At 37.5% G+C, this 23,499-nt stretch overlaps 1 protein-coding gene across 3 annotated transcripts in view; it reads right to left on the bottom strand.

The window, feature by feature from the left end:
• The window catches only part of ZCCHC7 (zinc finger CCHC-type containing 7), a 251,668-nt gene that overhangs the window by 42,543 nt on the left and 185,626 nt on the right, over positions 1–23,499 (bottom strand). For all 3 annotated transcript variants that reach the window (XM_019454473.2, XM_019454476.2, XM_019454477.2), the window contains exons 3-5: positions 10,976–11,019; positions 9,588–9,713; positions 8,490–8,660 (exon numbers count right to left, since the gene is read on the bottom strand). In XM_019454473.2, the coding sequence (XP_019310018.2) occupies positions 8,490–8,660; positions 9,588–9,713; positions 10,976–11,019 (341 nt within the window). The remainder of the gene's footprint in view (positions 1–8,489; positions 8,661–9,587; positions 9,714–10,975; positions 11,020–23,499) is intronic.

Below are 23,499 nucleotides of genomic sequence, written 5' to 3'. Positions count from 1 at the left end.
TAATGCTAGGTAATGAAGTATGTGCTATAGGGACAGTCAGAGAGACCGGGGGAATTTTTCAGGTTAGTCACAGATGATGAGAAAGTATACCATTTAGTAGAATTTCAAATTAAGGACTGGATTTCTCCTTCAAACTGTAACTGTGCTAAATTACATACCTTCAGTTAAAACTTTTTACCCTCTGAGGTTATTTCCATAAGCATGGATACATATGTGTATATACACATATATATCCATGAAAAGTTTCAGATATTCATTTATCAGGTGATTTGGGAACAGTTCCAATGAATTATTAATTACTAATTCCAGGATTTACTCCCTGAACAATGAACACATATGAATTTTCAGTTACATTATCATGAGTTTTGCATATACCAAACAAGAGGATAAGAGACCTCTAAGCACAGAACATACTTAACTTCCTTGGGGGTATTCTGGTCTCTCAGGTAAATAAGCATTTTATAAGCCTATTCAACAATTATTTTTTATTAAGCAAATCAATCAATCCTAGTCATGACCACTTGCGCTAACATTATGTTGAAACAACATCAAAATGCTGTAAAAAGTGAGAGAAATAAAGTATTCTAACCTAAGTCAGATTTTTTCTTTACTCTAAAAAGTAGGTGTAATGTTTAGGTGTCAGCAGAACTACATATTTATGTGAACATACATATCAATCTATTACAATGATATATTTTTTTGTCTTGACTTCAATTAAGTTTGGTAGGAAAATTAGTTTGTCTATGATTATTTGAATTGTAGAAGGTAACCAGAATTTTAGTCTTATTTTTTCTCTTCTCGATTTGTGTGAAAAAGATGACACAGTATATTCTATCACAAAGTGACAGAGGAGATTTTTCCATATGAAAACTGACGGCTGACAGACTGAAAACACAGGACAGCATCAATACCTATAATACTGATTTAAAATGGAGATATTAAAGAAAATCTCTAAAGAAAATATTAAGGAAAGTAGAACTGGTCATTTAAGAGAGTGGGAGGGAAAATAAGAAAAAAGATTTCCTTTGCCTTAGATATTTCATTTTATTTTATGCATACTATAGGTTATCACAGCTTTTGGAAAACCTGTTGAAACTTGACTTTAAGTATTATGAGTCAAGGTGAGAATTGCCAAGCCTATGTATCAATATGCAGGATTTGACAACTTTTGGAAGCATGACTGGAGGGTAGGTAGGTAAGTGGGGTCTGTTGCCCCGAATTCACTAATTTGCTTATTCAATAACCCTACTGAGCTCCTATGCAGGTGAGGCTCTTCACCTGAAGCTGGAGATATACCATTGAACATGTCTGAAAATAGACATGGAGCTTACATTCTAATTAGGGGAGACAGAAAAATACATTTAGAATGTATAATACAGGTGTTATGGAGAAGAACAAAGCAGGGAAGAAGGGCAGGGAATGTTGGAAGTGCTATCTCAATTAAGGTGGTCAGGGAAGGTCTCTCTAAAAAGGGGACATTTGAGTAAAGGCCATGAAGGAGGTAAGTCATTGTGGATACCTGGATATGCAGCAGACAGAACAAAAGGTAGAGGCAAGAATAAGTGTGGTCTTTTAAGAAACAGCAAGGAGACCAGGTGGAGTAAGCAATGGCTTACTATAGGAGATGTGGTCAAGAAGCTAGATCACATATGGTCTTGTTGGTGATTCTAAGGACTTTAGTTTTTACTCTGGGAGAGATACAAAGTCTTATTTGAGGATTTTGAATACAGGATTGATGTAATCTGGGTTATGTTCAAAAAAAGATTACTCTAGGGAGGTTGGCTGGCTCAGTCAGTAGAGCATGTGACTCTTGATCTCAGGGTTGTAAATTCAAGCCCCATGTTAGGTGTAGAGCTTACTTCAAAATAAAATCTTTTAAAATAGATAGATAGATAGATAGATAGATAGATAGATAGATAGATAGGATTACTCTAACCACCTACTGGAAGCTGAATATAAAGGGGCAAGGAAGCAGGGAACCAGTTTAGGAGGCTATTAGAGTAATCCTGGCAGTAGATGCTTGCAGCTTAAGCTAGGGGGACAGTGGCAGAAATGATGAAAAGTGTTCAGATTCTGGATTATGCTGTGAATCATTCTTTCCAGGGCTAAAACAATGTATTAAATTCTGACACAATAGGAAAGTGGCTTTCCATGAGTGGAAGAGATACAGAATCAGAAAGGAGAGATATTCTAGGAATGGCTAGAGATTGCCTTCCTCAATCTGCCTTGCTTTTGAAGGTTAAGAACAGGCAGGTAAGCAAACAAGTGCTCAGAAAATATTGACCCTTGTGTATGTTTCAAGTCCATATTATTTCAGAAAAACTCATGTAGCCTGGTTCAAGAGTTCCTATGGCATTACTTCACAGCCAGTATTTCCAGAGACAGGTGACATGTTATAATAGGCACGGTTTCTTGGCTCCCTCCTATGATCTATGTCATTTTCTATACTTCCCAGTTATCTATGACTTGCAAGTCACCAAGCTTAGTCTTCTGATATTCTCTCATTAATTTTCACCACCCTGGTATACCTCCCATCACATCACTTTTACATTGTTCTTTCACATGTCTGCCTTTCTTATTATACTCTTAGCTACGAAGGCAGGGACCATGTCTTCTTCATCTTTATTTCTTTAGTACTTGGAATACTGCCTGGCCTGTAGTAGGCAACCAGCAAATTTTTGATAAACACATATAACAAGTTTATTTGGGTGATTAAACAGTGGAGATGTTTTTGAACAAAGGTAGAACTAATCACTATTACACATAACAAAATATTTGAATTAAGGAAGACTTTAATTCAAATCTTGGCTCAGTTACTGAGCTCAATAATTGTGTTTCAGTCAATCTTGTTTCTGGCCACTAGTATCTCAATAAGACTAGCGAAAGGATAAGAGGCATAGGAATGCCATTCTGTGTTCCTTGGAGTTGACTAAAGATCAAATAAATCCCCTTTTCTTAAATAACTACCTGGAGAAAAACAATATTCAATAATTCTTCACTCTTTATACAAGTATGAAGCCATAACTATAAGATGGTTGTACTAGGTACTTTACATTTTCTACTAGAAATCCCCAAGATTAAGCTAACCTTTAAAAAAATCACCAAAATTAAACTAAAAGACACTAGTTTTCCATTTTATGTTATGTATTTATTGAAGAAACATTTATTAACCACTACTGTCTGTGAAAGCCTACAGTTTATACTGAGTTCTCATTTTTAAAAGAAATTTTTGACCTGCTAAAAATCAGTATATAGCAGATATTTAAGAGAGCATTTTTTATAGCATCAAATGTTTAATGAAGGGAATCAAGTGTAAGTTATTTTCTTCTACTCATTTAAAAATCTGACCCGGAAGGGGCGTCTAGGTGACTCAGTCAGTTGAGCGTCCGACTTTGGCTCAGGTCATGACCTGTGGTCTGTGAGTTCGAGCCTTGTGTCAGGCTCTGTGTTGACAGCTCACAGCCTGGAGCCTGCTTCGGATTCGGTCTCCCTATCTCTATGTCCCTCCCCTGCTCATGCTCTGTCTGTCTGTCTCTCTCAAAAATAAATAAACATTAAAAGAAAATAAAAATTAAAAAACAGTATATATCTTATACGGTAGTTGTGAGGATTACATAAATGACACAATCACAAATATCTATAGAGTACCTATTAGTGCTGAGGATACAGCAGTGAAAAAAGTACTCCCCTTTTCCTAGTTAGTAATGCACTTAGCGCAGTGCTTAAAACTCAGTAAGTAATTAACTATAGCTACTATTACCTTGGAAATGTCAGATATACCTTACACAATGGGACTGTGTATGCAAGATGTGTTCACATACTTTAAAATTTTCTGTATATTTAAAAACTGTTGACAAGAGAAGAGAATCTGTGGCAGAGTCAGAATTGAGATTCTTTCCACATTGCAGATTCTCTTCCTTTGGAAGGTATCAATGATGCAGGTTAACTTTAGCAGGCCTTGAGCCATCTTTCTATCCCTTACATTATAAAACTCTGTAATTTGAACCAAATCCCTTTTATGCAGTAGTTAACAAATGAGGCATTTCCAAGCAGAGTTCAGGAAAATTCTTTCATTACAGCAAGAATATGAATACCACTCACCAGTTTTCACTACAAATTCTCTTTGCACATATAACTGGCACTGTGGCATTACAGAGATCAGTAGTGTGGCTATAGGAAAGTATAAAGCAAAAATGGAAGTTTCTTAATCTCCTTAATTGATAAGGTAGGGCATCTATAATTACCCAGGGCTTCAGAAATCCTCTGTGAATGAGCAGCAAGTCCAGCAGGTAGAAAGATGAAAATGACAAAGAAGGGTGGAGGACAGTATTGTCAGAGGGTATGGGCCTTTAATAAGCCACAAGTATTCATATAAAGAGGGAGGAGTAAGGACTTTTTTTTTTTTTAATTTTTTTTTTTTTTTTTTAACGTTTATTTATTTTTGAGACAGAGAGAGACAGAGTGTGAACAGGGGAGGGGCAGAGAGAGAGGGAGACACAGAATCTGAAACAGGCTCCAGGCTCTGGGCTGTCAGCACAGAGCCTGACGCGGGGCTCGAACTCACAGACCGTGAGATCATGACCTGAGCCGAAGTCGGACGCTTAACCGACTGAGCCACCCAGGCGCCCCAGGACTTTGAAGCAACCATAATGAGTGAGAAAGAGTTCAATCCTAAACAGTGTAATTCATGTATGTGGGTCAAGAAAAAATTAGCAGAGGGGCATCTGGGTAGTTCAGTCGGTTAAGCATCTGACTCTTGATTTTGGCTCAGGTCATGGTCTCATGACCGTGAGATTGAGCCCAGCATCAGGCTCTGTTGGCAGTGTGGAGCCTGCTTGGGATTCTCTCTCTTTCTTTCTCTCTGCCTCTCCCCTGCACACACGCACGCTCTCTCTCAAAATCAATCAATCAATTAATCAATCAATAAACTTTAAAAAAAGAAAGAAGGAATGAGCAGCAAGCATTTGAGAGGGTTGCAAGGGAAGCAATACTTTCTGTGGAGGGCCAGGTTTTAAGATAAATTTAAAGCATGTATGGGGGACTGGCTGAATAGTTCCAGCAACCTGAGGCCAAAATGACTCTGCTTCCAAGTGAATTCTCATGAAGAGCTTCTCTGATGATGGAAGGACTATAAGCTTCTGCAGATGGAGTCAGTGAAGTCCAGGTTTGATTGGGCTCTGGGGGAATCCTACGCAAGGTGGGAAGGCTGGAAAAAGATCAACTAGTGTCCAGAACATTCACCACATAATTATAAAAACACCCAACAAGTTAGATCTTGGCAGATTTAGGGGAAAGGGTGCTGCCTTCTCTGAAGTCGACCACAGCCTAACCCAATCTTAAAACCTTACATTCACTGGGGTTATTAATCCTCAAGGCCATTTTAGATAAAGAATTTAACATACATTAGAGGCCAAAATTAAGAAGTTAAGCAGAATGGACTACAGACTTAATTCACAGCTGATTATATAACCTTTTACAAATCATCCTTAACGGTTCTGTGCCAGTTTCTTACTAAAAAAAAAAAAAACAAACAAAAAAACACTGCTCATGATAATGTCTGTCTGAGACCCTTCTGTTATCACAGGCAAATAAGACCATATTTGTAAGAGCTTATTAGAAGAAAGGAGTAAAGAAATATGCTATTAAATGTAACTGCCAAACTAGAAAATCTGGCTAAAAAAATTATAATTGACAAAATAATGTAGAGAACAGAAGTATAAAACCAAGCCAACTTAGGATTTTAATTTTAAAACTTAGTAAATATTAAAAAGTTTAAGCTACTTTTAAAAAAATATTTCATTTTATTTTTTTAAGTAATCTCTACAACCAGCGTGGGGCTCGAACTCACAACCCTGAGATCAAGAGCCACATGCTCCACCAACTGTACCAACCAGGGGCCTCACTTTAGCTACTTTAGAATGAAATAACAGCATCTTCTTCTTCTTTTTTAATATTTTTTAAAGTTTTTATTTATTTATTTTGAGAGAAAGAACGAGCAGGGGAGGGGCAGAGAGAGAGGGAGACAGAGAATCCCAAGCAGGCTCCACACTGTCAGCATGAAGCCCAATGTGGGGCTCGAACTCACAAACTGTGAGATCATGACCTGAGCTGAAACCAAGAGTTGAACGCTTAACCAAGTGAGCCACCCAGGTGCCCCTAGAATGAAATAACTTCTATTTCCACACCTTGTCTTGAGAATCACATTCAACATCACTAGTGGCCTAAGAAATACAAATAAAAACAATATGATATCATTTTCTCCTTATCTGATTGGCCAAAATTTTAAAAGATCAATTATAATGTTAAGAGCATTCTTAAATACACCTGACAGGTGGTGATACATTGGTACCACCTTTTATTTATTTTTTTTTTTAAAGACTTTGTTTAAAAAAATTTTTTTTTAACATTTATTTATTTATTGAGAGACAGAGAGAGACAGAGCATGAGCAGGGGAGGGGCAGAGAGAGAGGGAGACACAGAATCCGAAGTAGGCTCCAGGCTCCGAGCTGTCAGCACAGAGCCCGATGTGGGGCTTGAACTCACAGACTGAGAGTTCATGACCTGAGCCAAAGTTGGACGTTTAACTTACGGAGTCACCCAGGTACCCCAGAAGATTTTATTTTTAACTAATCTCTACACTGAACACAGGGCTTGAACTTATAACCCTAAGATCAAGAGTCTCATGCTCTACTACTGACTGAGCCAGCCGGCTGCCCCCATTGGTACTATCTTTTGGAAGAACAATTTGACAATATTTATCCATATGTAAATATACATATCCTTTAATTACACAATCCCACTCAGAATCTGACTTAATAAAATAATCTTATACACACAACACAACACACACACACACACACACACACACACACACACACACACACACAGATGTTTACTGCAGCACTGTTTGCTTAAAAAAATGGGTTGTAACTATAAATTTAGATGTATTGGTAGATAAACAGCTGGGTAAATTGGTACATCCATACAGTGGAATAAAAATTAACCATAAGAAAGGTAGATCTTTATGAGCTAATACAGTGATACATTCATAAGGAATTAAGCAGAAAAAAAATGAAGCTGTAAGACAATGTATGGGATAGTGACCCTGTTTTTGTTTAAAAAGACATTGTAAAAATTACAATAGATAACTGATATATTTACATGAGAAACATATATACCAAACATTCATCTTCTAGTGTGTTTTAATCTGAAATTCATATTAACAAAAAGCCGTATTACTTTTTTTTTAGGAAAAGGTTATAGGATATTTCAATATAAATAAAATTAGAAAAATGTTTGTGGCTTTGTATCATATCTTTGGGAAATACAAATTAAAAGATCCTTACTTAAAAAAAATATATTAACTTCCACAGCCCCTCTGGTCTTTGAAATTGTGACTAGGGGCACCTGGGTGGCTCAGTCGGTTAAGCGGCCGACTTCGGCTCAGGTCATTATTCTCATGGTCCGTGAGTTCGAGCCCCGCGTCGGGCTCTGTGCTGACAGCTCAGAGCCTGGAGCCTGTTTCGGATTCTGTGTCTCCCTCTCTCTGACCCTCCCCCATTCACACTCTGTCTCTCTCTGTCTCAAAAATAAATAAACGTTAAAAAAAAAAAATTTTGAAATTGTGACTAAAATCCCAAATGATGTAAAATGATGTCCAAGATAACAATGTGCTTAAATTTAACGTGCTACAAGTAACTGAATGTCTTTTAAATTACCCCCCCCCCTTTTTTTTTTTAATCTAAAGAAAGAACTAAGATAAGCAGATCTAAAGTACTGGTGATTTTGTCCTTCTTCTTGTTTAAGACTATTCTATCAGCAAGAACCATCAATAAGCAGCATCAAGCCAGGCTTCAGATAGATAGACCTTTGTATACAACTGCTAAGTGGGTATATATTTTCATGTAACTATGCATGAACAGACATATAAATTTACATGTTATTACATACCTCTTTTATTTCAACCTTTACTTGGCAAGCACATTAAGCAAAGGGGGCAAGCATGGGTTTACAATATTTGTTGATGCTGTGTCCTGACAAACCATTCAGTAAGATCTCTGTTAGAACACTGCTTTAGGGGGGCCTGGATAGCTCAGTCGGTTAGGCATCCGACTTCGGCTCTGGTCATGATCTCGCATTTTGTCAGTTCGAGCCCCACATCGGGCTCTGTGCTGACAGCTCAGAGCCTGGAGCTTGCTTCAGATTCTGTGTCTCCCTCTCTCTCTGCCCCTCCCCCACTCCCTCCCTCCCTCTCTCTCTCTCTCTCTCTCTCTCTCTCTCTCTCAAAAATAAAGATTAAAAAAAATTTTTTTAAAGAAAAAAAAAGAACACTGCTTTAGATGATCAATAGCCAAAGGGACATGGCTATCATTACAGACATATTAGAACAGAATTAGAATAGAATATTCTTTTAGGTAGGCTGACTGATAGTTACAAATTGGCACACTGCCCCCAAAGTCTGACAAATTAGTTCTATGCAGGATACTCACATCAGCATAGTGGCCTATCATATCACATCGGTCACATCGTTTTCTCCAGGAAGGTCTTTCAAGACATCTGTGAGTGGAAGGCATAGGCAAAGAACAGCCTAAGCAAAAGCGGGCTGGGCAGGCATACTGGAGGTGTCCTCTCTCCGAGCAGAGGCAGCAGGGGCGGACTTTCTATGCAGCAAACAGAAAGTCTCTTTAGCAAAATAGTTCAGTCTCAAATAGAAGATTAACTTTTCCTTTTCTGTATAATTCCATAAAACATTATTTCCAATTTGAGACCCCGGTGAAGGTTAGATCTTGAGCATAACTGTAAAATCAAACAAAATGTCTGAAATCAGAGCTTTAACACAAGCTATGTGTATTCTGTGGTTGCCAAAAAGGCTTACTGTGCCTGTGGTATCAACTGGCATCTACTTCTTATGCTTTATCTTGTGGGAACACTGACAAAGTGGATTGTGTTTGAGAGGGAAACCAGGTTGATGAGGATCTGGAAGCTAAGTCACAGGAGCAACAAATACTGAAAGAGGCTGCTTTGCCTGGAGAACCAAAGACAAAGAGGAAATATATGAGCTGTCTCAAATATCTGAAAGACAATCATATCATTTGGAAGAAGGAATAATGGAAGGAATGTTTCTTAAGAGCTTACTGTGTGTCAGAGAACATCCAAGAACTTTAGTTCTATGTTGTTCCAAAGGCTGATGTATCTAACATAATTTACACCAATAAACATTTATAAATGCTTAAAATGGTAACTTTCTAACAATAAAAATTATCCCACAATGAAACAAGCTGTAGAAGGTTTAGAAATGAAAGGGGTCTCAGGAATCCTCATTTTATAGACAAGAAAACAGAGGCACAGAGGGTGAAATGATTTGCCTAAGCTTGTGCAACTACTAATGGAAAGAAAGCTAAAGTTGATTCCAGGTTTTTCTGACTCAAACTTCATTGTTCTTTCTGTGCTACTATTTTGGCTATCACCTACATGAAAATGTAACATGAAATTCACACATACATTGTACAAGATTTGAATTATAAGGTTATAGGGCCCACCCTTAAGACTATAAAGTAACAATGTGGAGAGAAACGTATTTCACATACTTGTGGAAAGGGGCAGTTTTTTGATAAATGGCCACATTTGTCACAATTTCTACAGGTAACATTTTTGTTGGCCGAATAGTATCGGTGGGTCCATCTTCCAGATGATCTATTGTTAACTATCTGGGCCTAGGAGGAAAAAAAATTTAAAAATTAATTAATTAATTAATTAATTAATTTTAATTAATTAATTTAAAAAATATTTTACTTTGTTCAAAAGAATTAACAGCCATAGTCTGTTTAATCTAGAAACCAGCAACAGAGAACTTTTGTGTTCTTAAAAGAAATAAAAACTTAAAAGGGGTTGCCATGAAGACAACTCTACTTCTTGTCTGTCCCTCATCACACTCTTTTACACTTCTCCATATGGTTCCATTTCTTTTGTATGTTTCTCTATTTACAGTTCAGGTCTAGTAGGGACACTGACATGCATCATTTAGACATTCTGGTGGCATTCAGAGTCAAAGATGTCGCTGATTTCTATATAGGAACATACACCATATTTTTCGGACTGAGAAGCTTTCTTAAAATTTTATTTGGGGCAATTTTTTAAAAATGATTTTGTCCTTTATAAAGTTATAAAACCGTTATCACTACTGAATATATTCTTTCTTTTGAACAGCCCAGGGTTACTGCCTATAAACTGGATTATAATTTCTAAGGGACAATGGATAATCTCCTTCCAATAGAGTACTTTTAAGACCTATTCTGCCTACACTAATCCAATTCCAGCTCTCCCATATTCTAGCCAAAATCTAGTGTCTTGCAAGAGAATATTAGCAAAACACACCACATTGAATATCTAAAGGGGAATATGTAAAAATGCCAACCATGCTTTTTTATCTTGTTTGGTAGAATTCTAATCTTTGAAAAAGCTTTTCATCTTGTACTTGTTATTCTGCTGGATTGACCAGGTAAGCCCCACGTAGACAAAATCTAATTATCTCTTAAAACTTTTTTCCAAGTTGTAAAATTATTCTCTTTTCTAACCATCTGTCACAATTAAGGCTAATAATTGACAAAGACAAACACCTGCCACATGCTAAATATAGACTAACCATTTCCTTACACTGAAGAGGCAGTTATTTCCGGTGTTGATCTTTAGTGGTACCAGGCAATATGGGCTGAGAGGACTCACCACGGCAGAAGAAACAGAAGGGAAAGGGGACTAAATCACTATGGCAATTAACAGACTGATAAAAATCAAGGCTGAACCACACTTCTGGAAAATTCAATCACCATAGACTACAATCAAACTTTTTCTTGCAACATACTCAGACCACTGCTATCTCTAAAAAGTTTATCAAATTATAATGAAATGAAAGGAAATTTCAAATCAAAGGAAATTATTAATCTGTTATTCATAACTTTGAAAAACAATTTGATTTTACCTCAGCATCTTTGTCACTGATGAACCAATTTACACCATCTTCTCCTACAAAACAAATAAAATGTTACTCAATCTTGACCCTTTTAAAGCACTTATAGATTGACATTATTCAATTTGTTAGTACTGAAATTGGACCCCAAAGGTGTAGTGAGAAATGTGAATACCTTGACCTCTTATCTTGGCTCTGTGTGGCTCTGAACAAATACTTAGCCTCTCTTAACCTCAGTTTTCTCACCTGTGTAATTCATGGGAATAAGAATATTTGTCCCATCTTCCTAAAAACTACTGTGAAAATCAAATGAGATACGTGAAAATGCTCTGAAAACCATCAAGCTATAAACAAATATTAAAAAAAAAATCAGTGAAAAACCAAAAACCCAACAACAGATGCAGAAAGCAATCTTATCTAAACTTCCCTTATCTGACTAAAGCAGAGCTTTATGAAAGTCAGCTGCATAGCACCACCCTCCCCCAACCTAGAGTCTCTAGTCAAGGAAGCGACTGACCTTGGCTTCTAGGACATTCCAAAAAACCCAAGTTGTAAAAATTAGCATCATCAAAAGCCTCCATCCTTTGAAGCCCTAAATACTTGTGTTTATGAAAGTTGGTAAACAAACCTTTACCTCTGGCAACTGAGTTCAGTTGCTCATTACCAAGTGCTCCCACACTTCTGTTAATCTATCAGCAGTTAATTCTCAGGACCCTACCATTCAGACTCAAGTAGGCAGAGGAAAGGTTATTTCTTCCAATATCAGCACTAACTGTGTCTACTAGCTTCCCATTGTAGTTGACTTTGGTAGTAACAGGTTAAAAAACTGAACTTTAAATACCATCTCATGACTGAGGCTAGAAATTTAGCACTGTATTTTATAACATCAAACACGATGAAACAAAACAACAAACAAGGAGGCCAAATATCCAGAAGCCGTTGATTGATCTAAAAATACAACTACAAAAACCTAGGGGGTTTGGGAGCCCTACATTTTTCTTTATCAGCTGTTTTCTTCTCTTTGCACTGTCCCTTTACAAATTTGCAAATTGCTGCTATTCCTTTGGTCTACTTATGACCACGGAGGAAGGGACACATGACTAATGCAGAAGCTAAGGTATCAACAAAGGACTGAAAGATTTTTTTTCTCTCCTTGAAGCAAAGTTAAGATTTCTTCCTTCCTCCTATCTATTCCTCTTCTCTATCTCAAAAACACAAATCAAGCTGGACTCTTTTCTTTGAAAGGAATTTTGAGGAGACATGAAGTAATCTACGTTTCCCCAGGCCTACCAGGAGTAAGTGTCTAGAGATATATTTTAAAATAAAATACTTTTACTAAGAAAACGAAAAGGCTGCTTTACAAAAAGACCAATCCAGAGGAGAGCAGAGATGCTGTGCTGATGATTATTTCCATTGTAAAATTTGGAGGCTGCATCCATATACTGAGAGTGGAGAATACATTAAATAGCAGCAGCTTCTATTCCTTCATCATCACCGTCCATGTTATTCTTTCATTCAAAAGATCCATCTAAGGAGCATGCTTTGCTATAACTTTCAAAGCTCCCTTTTGTGTCTCAATGTCCTTCATCTTTAAAATTCAAAATGACCACTAAGAATCACTTTAATTAAAAAACTCATTTAATACTGTCTTAAAAAAATAAAAACCTAAAATCAGTGAGATGCAAAATAGCAACTGTTATCACCCCCAATTCCAAATACATTTATACTGGAACAGAGAATAGTGAAAAAAGGGAAGGTCTGAGAGAGGGAGACCCGACTCCATTTGGATGGCTTTGGGGCACCTGGGTGGCTCAGTCAGTTAGGCATCTGACTCTTCATTTCGGCTCAGGTCATGATCTCACAGTTTGTGGGATTGGGCCCTGTGTCAGGCTCCATGTTGACAATGTGGAGCCTGCTTGGGATTCTTTCTCTCCCCCTCTCTCTCTGCCTCTCCCCTGCTCACTCTCTTTCTCTTTCTTTCAAAATAAATAAACTTTTAGATTGTTCCAACATTCCTGTGGAATTCAACAGTATTCTAGGTTGTGTACTAACTCCTCTTACAAGCTATAGTATATTCTTACTGTAGAAAACTGATCAACAAGTACACAAAACAGGTTTCAATTACAGATGAAATCAAACTTCTCAGTAGTAAATAAACAAAGACATTGCCAGGAATGCATGAGCCAACTCTTGGTGCCACCTCTGGTTCCAGTTTTGGATGGACACTGGTAACAACAGCTGACTCCTGCCTTTTCTCTTTTCTCTATCCTGTTTACTTCTTAACTCTAAATCCCAAACTAATGGAAGCTTTGTTTAAGGGCAACTCAGTAGAACTTCCACAGACAGCCAATCCTCCTATTAAATTCCTGGTGTGGGACCTGGCAGAAATCTGGGTTCCAGTCTTAACCCTATCTCTTATTTGCTGTTTGGCATTGGGCAGTTTATTGATCTTCACTGGGCCTGTATAATAATGGGTTGGATTAAATGGCGTCCATGGTACTGTCTAGCACTAAACTTCTATGATTCTTTTGAATTTTCATTCATTACTAAAATCAAATACATTGTCCTCCAGGCCTTTGCAACTGGCACAGGATGTCCTCCCTTAAAGACAATTTCCAAGGGGCCTAGAGGCACTCATCTTCCATGTGTTCACCACCCAAGGCCATAGGATATAAAATGGGATTGCCCAAATGTGTAAAATTAGGACCACACTAAAGATGCCTAATATTAACTCTTAGCTGCCTTATAGCTTTATCTTGCTAATATCTGGGGCAATGATTCTTTTCAGACTTCAGAACTGTAATCAAAGCAATGGCTGGTAACTCTTCCTTTGCAACAAATCAACTGAATTCAACAAACATATACTGAAAGGTTGTAATGAGCAAGGTGCTATAGGGTAAACAAAGATGAATATGAGCTTATAACTTAGTAAAGGAGTCAAATGAAAGGTGAAGAAAAGAGTAAGAGAAGACCAAACAAAATTCTACAGTATACTGAGAGGAAGAATAAACAATGTCTGAATTTGGGGGGAAAAAGAGGTAAAAAGTCACAAAAGGCTTCACCATAAAAAAACCTTTACTGAAGTATAATTTACATATTAAAAAATATACTTGTGTAAAAAATACGGTATGATGCACTTCGACAAAGGCACAATACGCCTGTGTAACCACCACAACAATCAGATGTAGCATATCTCCACCATCCCCAAATGTTACCTTGTGCATACCTGCAGTTGATCCCCCACCCCAGGCAACCACTGATTGGCTTTCCGTCACCATAGATTTGCTTTGCCTGTTCTAGGACTGCATATAAATAGAATCCCATAGTATGTATCACTCTGCATTTGGCTTCTTTCACTCTGAGTATTTGTGACATTCGTCTATGTCGTTGGGTAGTAGTAGTACTTTGTTTCCTTCTTCTTGCTCAGCAGTATTCCAGTGTGTGGATATGACAATTTGTTTACCTGCTCATCTCCTGATAACACTTAGGTTGTTTCCAGTTTTGAGCACTTATAAAGCAGCAATAAAACATTCTAGTGAAAATCTTTCTTTTTAATTGACATGCGTTTTCATTTCCCTTGGGAAAATACTGAGGCGTAGAATTATTGAATATGGTTAAGTGTATCTTTACCTTATATGAAACTGGCAAATTTTTCCAAAGTGGTTGTGTCATGTTACATTCCCATCAGCGATGTATGGGAATTCCATAGTTTCATAATCTTGCCAACGCTTGAAACTGTCTTTTTAATTTTAGCCTTCGAATGTGTGTGAAGTAGTAATGCATTAGGATTTCAATGGGCATTTTTCTGATAACTAATGATGCTAAGCATTTTTTCATGTATTTATTTGCCATTCATATATCTCCCTTCAAAAACTGTTCAAATTTTTAGCTTATTTTCAAACTTTTTGAGAGAGAGAGAGAGAGAGAGAGAGAGAGAGAGAGAGAGAATGAATCTTAAGTAGGCTCCATGCTCAGCGTGGAGCCCAATGTGGGTTTGATCCCATGACCCTGGGATCATGACCTGAGCTGAAATCAAGAGTCTGAAGCTCAACGGATTGAGCCACCCATGAGCCTCTTAGCTTATTTTTAAATTGAGTTGTTTTACCTTTTTTTTTTTTTTATTTTTTTTTGAGGGGGATGAAGGAGATTGTCTTCCTTTGATTGAATTCTGAGTCCTTTTTATATTCTAGAAACAAGTCTTTTATTAGACATGTGTTGGCAAGTATTTCTCCCAGTGTGGCTTGATTTTTCATTTATTTTTAATAATAGGCTGGAGTTTTCACTGTTGCGGGCCAGGAATTTTACTTGCAGTGTTCTTTTCTTAGAAAAGCAAAACTTCTAATAAATTTGACAACCCTTCCCTTCACAGTTTTTATGCCCAAAGAAATCTCCCTATGCAAGGTTACAAAAGCCAAGTACTTTTTATGTTTCCTCCTAAAATTCTATAGTTTTGGCTTTTTATGATTAGTTATTATCCATTTCTCCCCATATGAATATGCAGTTGTTCTAGCATCATTTGTTGAAAAAAATACCCCTTCTTCATTGAATTGCTTTAGCAACTTTGTTTAAATCAATTGACCATATGTGGGTCACTTTCTAGAAGTTCTAATATGTTACATTGAGCTACAGGTCTATAATTATACCATATTACAGCTTTACTTCAAAAAACTAAAATCCTGTAGAATAAGTTTTCCAACTCTTTTGTTCTTTTTCAAGATTGCTTTGGTTATTCTACACCACTCTGATTTCTGTGTAAGATTCAACTTGCTTTTTTTTTTTCTTTTTAAAGTAAGCTCTACAGCCAATGTGGGGCTTGTACTCATGACCATGAGATCAAGAGTCATAGGCTGTACTGACTGAACCAGACAGGCATCCTTGATTTCTGTATACATTTTAAAATACCAATTTCTACAAAAATAGCCTGATGGGATTTTGACTGGTATTGTGCTACATCTACAGATCAGTTTGGAAAGATATTTTAACAATATCAAGTCTTCTAAAACATGCATATGGCATATCTCTTCATTTGCTTTGGTCTTATTTTTGTCAGCAATGTTTTATGGGTTTCTGTGAACAGGCTTTGCATATAATCATATCCTTGAATATGTCATGTTTCTTTCTGCTACCGAAAAGTTTTTAAAAATAAAACTTAAATTAATTTTTAATTATTTTTTTAAATTTCATTTTTCAGTTTCTGATTACAAGTTTATAGAAATACAACTGATTTTTGTTTGTTCACCTTGCACCCTGCAAATCTGCTAAATTCACTTAGTTCTAGAAGCTTTTTGTAGATTCCTTGCAATTTTCTTTTTCTTCTTTAAATGTTTATTTATTTATTTTGAGGTGAGGAGAGGAGAGCAGAGGAGGGGTAGAGAGAGAAAGAATCCCAAGCAGGATCCATGCTGTCAGCATGGAGCTAGAAGCAGAGCTCAAACTCATGAACCGTGAAATCATGTCCTGAGCCAAAATCAAGAGTTGAACACTTAACCAACTGAGCCACCCAGGCATCCCAATTCCTCCCAATTTTCTGTTTACACTATCATTTCACCTGTGCATAAAGACAATTTTATCACGTCCTTTCTAATCTGTATGCCTTTTATTTCTTTTTCTTACCTCAATGCATTATAAAGAACTTTCAGATAGAATACTCAATATTAAGTGGTAACAGAAGTTAATCTTTGCTTTGTTCCAATAGGAGGGAAACTTCAGTCTTTCTGAATTAAGTAAACTGTTTGCTGTAGATTTTTCATTACAGGTTGAGGAAATTCTTTTCCTACTTTCCTGAGAGTTTTTAATTATGAATGTGCTTTAAATTTTATCATATGCCTTTTCTGCATTAACTGGGATGGCCCCATGGTTTTTCCTCTTTCTGTTAATATGGTGAATTACAGTGAATCATTTTCAAATGTCAAGCCAATCTTGTATTCTGGGATTAACCCCACTTGGTTAGGATGTGTTATGCTTTACAATATACTGCATAATTCAATTTGTTAGTATTTTATTAAGAATTTTTACATCTGTGTTCATGAAGGATATTGATTTACACTTATCTTACAGTGTCTTTTTATGGTTTTGATATTGGGGTAAAACTGACCTGATAGGAGTTGGGAAGAGTTTGTGTAGAACTGGTGTTATTTCTTCCTTCCGTATGTGATAGAATTTGCCAGATAAGTCATCTAGCCTGGAGTTTTCCCTGTTGTGGGCCAGGAATTTTACTCGCAGAGATGAATTTTTCTTTTATTTATTTATTTTGAGAGAGAACACGCGCACAAGCAGGCAAGGGGCAGAGAGAGAGAATCCCACGCAGGCTTCAGGCTCAGCACGGAGCCTGACATGGGGCTCATGTCCTGAGATGAGATCAAGAGTCGGATGCTCAAATGACTGAGCCACCCAGGCACTCCTGCAGGGAGGTTTTAAAAATAATAATAAATAGTAATTCTATTTCTTTAGTAGGTATGGAAGTACTCACATCTTCTATTTCTTCTTGGGCCAGTTTTGGTAACCTGATTTTCAAATAATTTGCCTATTACTTCTAAATTGTTGAAATTATCAGTACATATGTCCATAACATATACTTATTCTTTCCTTTTGATTCACCTAATTTGTACTTAAGCCCATCCAAAAAAATTTTTTTTTTCTCAAATACTGTATATTTCAGTTCTAGAATATCCATTTGGTTCTTTTTTGTATCTTCCATTTGTCTTATCATATTTCTTTTTCTTTAAACCTTAGTGTATGTTTTTAATAGCTGCTTTAAAGTTCCTCCTGGGGGGGCGCCTGGGTGGCTCGGTCGGTTGAGCATCCGACTTCAGCTCAGGTCATGATATTCCCCCCCCACCCCCACCCCCCGGCCTGTGGGTTCGAGCCCCGCGTCCGGCTCTGTGCTGATGGCTCAGAGCCTGGAGCCTGCTTCGGATTCTGTGTCTCCCTCTCTCTCTGCCCCTCCCCCTCTCATGCTCTGTCTCTCTCTCTCTCTGTCAAAAATAAATGAACATTTAAAAAATAAATAAATAAAGTTCTTCCTGGTAATTTCATCAACTCCTTAATTTCTAGGTTTGTTTTATTTGACTGATTTTTCTCCTATTATTAGTGACATCGTCCTTTGAACACCTAGTAATTTTTTTTTTCTTGGATGCTAGTTATTGTAAATGGTACACTATTGAATGTCTCACTCTTGTTTTTTTACTTTCAAGTGTTAGACTCTGTTTTGATGAGCAGTTAAGCAAATTCCAGACTAGACCTTTAAAGCTTTGTTAGGGTAGGTCCACAGTAGCCTTTACTCTGGAGCTAATTTAGTCTTAATAAAGATGTACCTTCTAGGGTTTCTATTAAACATTGCAGGTATTCAACACTCTCTCTCCACTTTTGCTAGTAAGAACTCAGGTAAGTTCTGGGAATTGTTCAGACTATAGACAGTAGGCTTTTGTCCAAGTCTAGTGGAGTTTGACCTATCCATACACAGATAGGAACACAGTATCCTTGGTATTCATGGGTAACCCTACCCAGATTTCTGGAATTATCTCCCTCCACAGCTCCTACCCTCCAGTACTCTGCCCCACAGAGTATAGCTTCCTTAGCCTCTCTGAACTCTGTCTCTGCTTCTCATCTCAGGGAGGCTACAATGCTGCACTTGGGTTCCCTCTCTTGGTGCCATGAGGCAGGCGTCTAGGCAGAAAGCTAGGTTGATTACAGGGTATATCTCGTTTGTTTCCATATTCTCACAAATCACAGTCCAGGACTGTTTGTTGTCTATATTCATCTTGCCCTTGAAATCTGTGTGTATGGGGGCGCCTGGGTGGCTCAGTCGGTTAAGTGGCCGACTTCAGCTCAGGTCATGATCTCGCGGTCCGTGAGTTCGAGCCCCGCGTCGGGCTCTGTGCTGACAGCTCAGAGCCTGGAGCCTGTTTCAGATTCTGTGTCTCCCTCTCTCTGACCCTCCCCCGTTCGTGCTCTGTCTCTCTCTGTCTCAAAAATAAATAAACGTTAAAAAAAAAAATTAAAAAAAAAAAAGAAAGAAAGAAATCTGTGTGTATTTACAATAGCTGTTTTAAAGTCCCTGTCTGCTAATTTCATCATTTCTTGCCAGGGGGTAAAGTCTGGTATAAGTTTACATAACAAAGCTGAAAGAAGAAGTCTTAAGTAGTATTTTAATAGACGGAGATGAAAGAGGACACCAGTAAAAAGGAAAGGCACAAGCAACAGAATGGAAGAGGTAAAAGGATACAGCAAACAATACAGCTTGATTGGAACAAAGGGTATGATCATTCCTTTCCTAAGAATTTTCATAGACTTTTTTTTCTTTTAAGTGTATTTATTTTGAGAGAGAGAGAGAACAGGAGATGGGGAGGAGCAGAGAGAAAGATAGAATCTCAAGCAGGCTCCGTATTGTCAGTGCACAGCCCGTATTGTCAGTGCACAGCCCGACGCAGGGCTCGATCTCACAAACCATGAGATCATGACCTGATCTGAAATTAAGAGTTGGACACTTAAGTGATTGAGCCACCCAGGCGCCCCGATAGACCTTTTTATATGGTTTAACTTGACTTTCTACTGGGTGAGCTTTCCAAGGAATAGGATAGCAGGTCTCTTTCTGCCAGAGGTAATGCTGAAGAAAGAGACAGTAAAACAGTAATTCGGTGTTTCTGTTGACACTATGTAACAACCAGAATACTTCATCTCTTCTGAAATAACATTCAAAACAAAAAAGTAAACCCATAACCTTACACATATTTTACACATTTTCTCCTATTTCTGGAACTATTTTGCTATCTTAATTACACACGTGTGCACTCTCTTTCTCTATTACTGCATGGTTATAAACATAAACATCTTTCGTATTTATATGGTGATTCGGAGTCTATAAATTGTTTTAAATATACATTTTATCCTCAGAAACCTGTATGTTATTGCTAAACAAATTTTTACTTTTTAAAAAAATGTTTTATTTTTGAGAGAGAGCAAGTGCGTGAGAGCATGAGTGGGGGAGGGGCAGAGGCAAGGCCGGGGTGGGGGGTGGGGGGTGGTGGGGAGCGGAGGATCTGAAGCAGGCTCCACACTGATAGCAGTGAGCTTGATGCAGGGCCCCATCATGATCTGAGCTGAAGTCAGACGCACAACTGAATGAGCCACCCAGGTGCCCCTTTCAGATTTTTTTTTTTAAATACTCACATTTATGTGTTTACTTTCTACAAAAATTGGCAACTGATGCTTTCTGTGAAAGGCAGTGCTAAGGTAGCTCTTTATCCGTAAGACTGCATTCAGTTTTCAAAGGATGTGAGGAAAAGTCTGGATTAGATATCTTAGGAGGAAAGCCAGGTCCTGCCCTGCTGTAGTTACTTTAGTCTACATTCTGGTGGGTGGGAAAGCTGAAGATTATTCTTTTGCTAAGAGCAGCCACAATTATTTGCAGCGAAGGTGCCATGGTCTAAGAAGAATCTTTTCCTGAGCCTAATGCCCTATAGCTCCTTCTTATAAGGAAGTCATAGATACCTTATATTTTCTAGACATCCTAATTTCTAACATCTAAAATTACAAATCTCATTAAATTTCAGTGAAAAGGTTGTTATATATGACTTTCTTAGCATACAGTGGGCTCAATTTGAATATTCAGCAAATCAGATATAAAAACTTATTTTCTCACTACTAATTACCTAAGAATGTAAATGCAGGGCACACCTGGCTGGCTCAGTCAGTATTGCACATGATTCTTGACTGCAGGGTCATGGGTTCAAGTCCCACATTGAACATGGCACCTACTAAAAAAGTATGTAAACGCAACTTTCCTCAATGTATAATATGTTTTCATTTAATGTAGTGTCAAGTTAATTTTCAACAAATATTTATTGAATATCTATCACTGTAAAAGACAGTGTAGGAGGCAGAAAGATGACTAAGACGTGGTGCTTGCCCTCAAGGAACTCACCACATAGTGGAGAAGTATGTGCATTTTTGGGCTAAATAATCAAAAAAAACATTACTGCGCTAAGTAAATAACCATGATAATTTTGTCTTTAAAACAGAAAGATGATTAATCAAGTGTTAAAGATAAAAAATCCACTATTATTTGGGGAATCAGTTATTTAACATGAAATACTGAATTCTACCAATGAGCAATTAACTTATGGCTGTATCACCAAGATGGCCCTCCTTATAATTCTAAGTATGTAAGTCCTTTGGCAATTGTTTTCTCCCCAAATAACCTGTGAGTATAGACAGCTCACAATCAGTGACTGGGTAGAAAAGACAATGGTTGTTGTCTACCTGCAGTACCTAAGGAACCAAGATTTTGGGCCTTCTCAGTATCCTCTCACTTCCAGGATACAGACAAAACTCTGACTTAACTGAGATGGCATTCTTTCACTACCCTAAAACACAGTGAAATGGTCAAGAAAACAAAGAAATGTGGAGAAGGTAATGAATAATCCTCCCACCAGATAACTTGAAGTTAAATAATTTGGCAGCTTCAGCATTAAAGACAAATGAAAAATGTTACATTTCTAAATGTATTGCCTACACTCCCTTTTTACATACCTAATATTTTAAACTAAAAGATGCTGTTTGCAAATTAACACTCCCACTGCTTTGTTCCCTGTACTTTTGCTCATTTTATTCCCTTGATCTCCAACATTGTCTCCCTCTTTGCCCAATTTTTCACTTAACCCAGTCCAATTCTGATAACTACAAATTCTAAATGTCCTTTAAGGGCTCAGCTCCTCATAGCAATGGGTAATATTCAGTACTTCTCCCTCACCTGACCCCTGTGAGCATTCACAATTCTCACGGACGATATAACAAAATACTTTCCTAGTTCTTCCCCCCCTTCATGGTTTCTTCTTCCTTCATGGACTACTTGGTGTGCTCCACTCTTTGCCCTTTTTTTCCTCATTCCACATTCTTAGTCCCAGCTTACGTCATACATGTCCATGGTGGGAACTCCCAAATCTGCATCTCTAGGCCAGATCTTTTCTGGAGTTCCTGATCGATTGGACATCTAGAGTAGACATCTCATAGGTAACTCACACTCATAACCATTAAAAATGAATTCATTTTCTCCCCCTTCCTTGCATTTCTTTTAAAAACAGACAGAAGCTCCCACTTCTCCTCTTTGTATCTTCTATCTCAATAACTTGTATAAATCTATTTTATACGTTGAAAAACCTATAAAGTCTACTTTATAGGTTAAAAAACCTCAACTCTTCCCTCTCACCTTTCATATAATTACTCACCAAATCCTGTAAATTCTCTCTCCATAACAGCCTCAATACCATTATACTGGCCCAGAGATACTTAGTTTCTCAGCTAGATTATAAAAATAACTTCTATCTCTAGTGCCACAATTTTCCATTCCACTGTTACTGGAATGTTTTTATTTTTTACATTAGATTCAGGTGTACAACACAATGATTTGATACCCGTATATACTGTGAATGGAATGTTTCTAAAATGGAAATATGAGTACCTTCTGCCCTGAATGGTCCCTTGATCCCTACAGGATGAATGTAAAACCCCTTTGTATGCCGCACAATGCCTTCCATGATTTGGCCCTTACCTGTTTCTCTAGTTTCACCTTCCTGATCACAGTACTTTAGCTATGCTTAAGAATTTCCTTAATGTGTCCTGTTGCTCTCTGCAACTATGCTCTGGAACACAAGCCATTCCCAACTTCACAACTTGGAACTAGAACTTGGTCTTCAAGTCCCTAATCATGTGTGACCTCCTCCACTGATGTCTTCCCTGATAACCCTTCAAAAGCAAAGATGATCACTCTCAACTAGGTAACATCCTAGGCTTTAATCGTGTCATTTCTTTTTTTTTTTAAATTATTTTTAATGTTTGTTTATTTTTGAGAGAGAGAGAGTGCGAGCGAGAGAGGCACAGAAAGAGAGGGAGACACAGAATCTGAAGCAGGCTCCCGGCTGCTCCAGGCCCAACGTGGGGCTTGAACTCACAAACGGTGAGATCATGACCTTAGCCAAAGTCGGATGTTTAACCGACAACCACCCAGGCACCCCTAATCATGTCACTTCTATCTTTGTATCTTCCAAATCAAAGCATGATCATTTAGTTATCATAGGTACTCAGGTTTATTGAATTACTTAAATAACATTTCCTCTTTTGATTTTACTCTAGAAGTATTTTCTCCCTCCCTAAAAGCACCGTATTTCTTACCTCTTAGGCTATTAATAAGTACTTCTAAACCGTGTGTTAACAGCTATATTAGTAAATATTTTACCTCCCTCACTACACCGTAAGTTCTCTATGGACATCTATCTAGTTATCAGCACAACTTCTTGCATATTTTGAATTACACTAGAAACAACAAGTTAAAGGAAAAAGTCGAAAAGGATAAAAAAGGGAAATATTAATATGTACACTTGTGTGAGTAAACACTGTTCCGAACTGGGGGTGAATAAGCCAAGAGACAATTTCATGGATTGTCACTGTACATATGCAAGTTTAATAAGACAGTTCTCTGTGGCTTAAAAAAAAAAAACAGATTTGGAAATTCTAAAGGACCTAAAAAATATTTTTTTAAT

Source organism: Panthera pardus, unplaced genomic scaffold, assembly GCF_024362965.1.
Source record: "Panthera pardus isolate Hobbes unplaced genomic scaffold, ASM2436296v1 HiC_scaffold_20, whole genome shotgun sequence".
Classification (NCBI taxonomy): Eukaryota; Metazoa; Chordata; class Mammalia; order Carnivora; family Felidae; genus Panthera; species Panthera pardus.
Note: the sequence above shows the minus strand (reverse complement) of the source record. Positions and strands in the feature narration are given on the sequence as shown.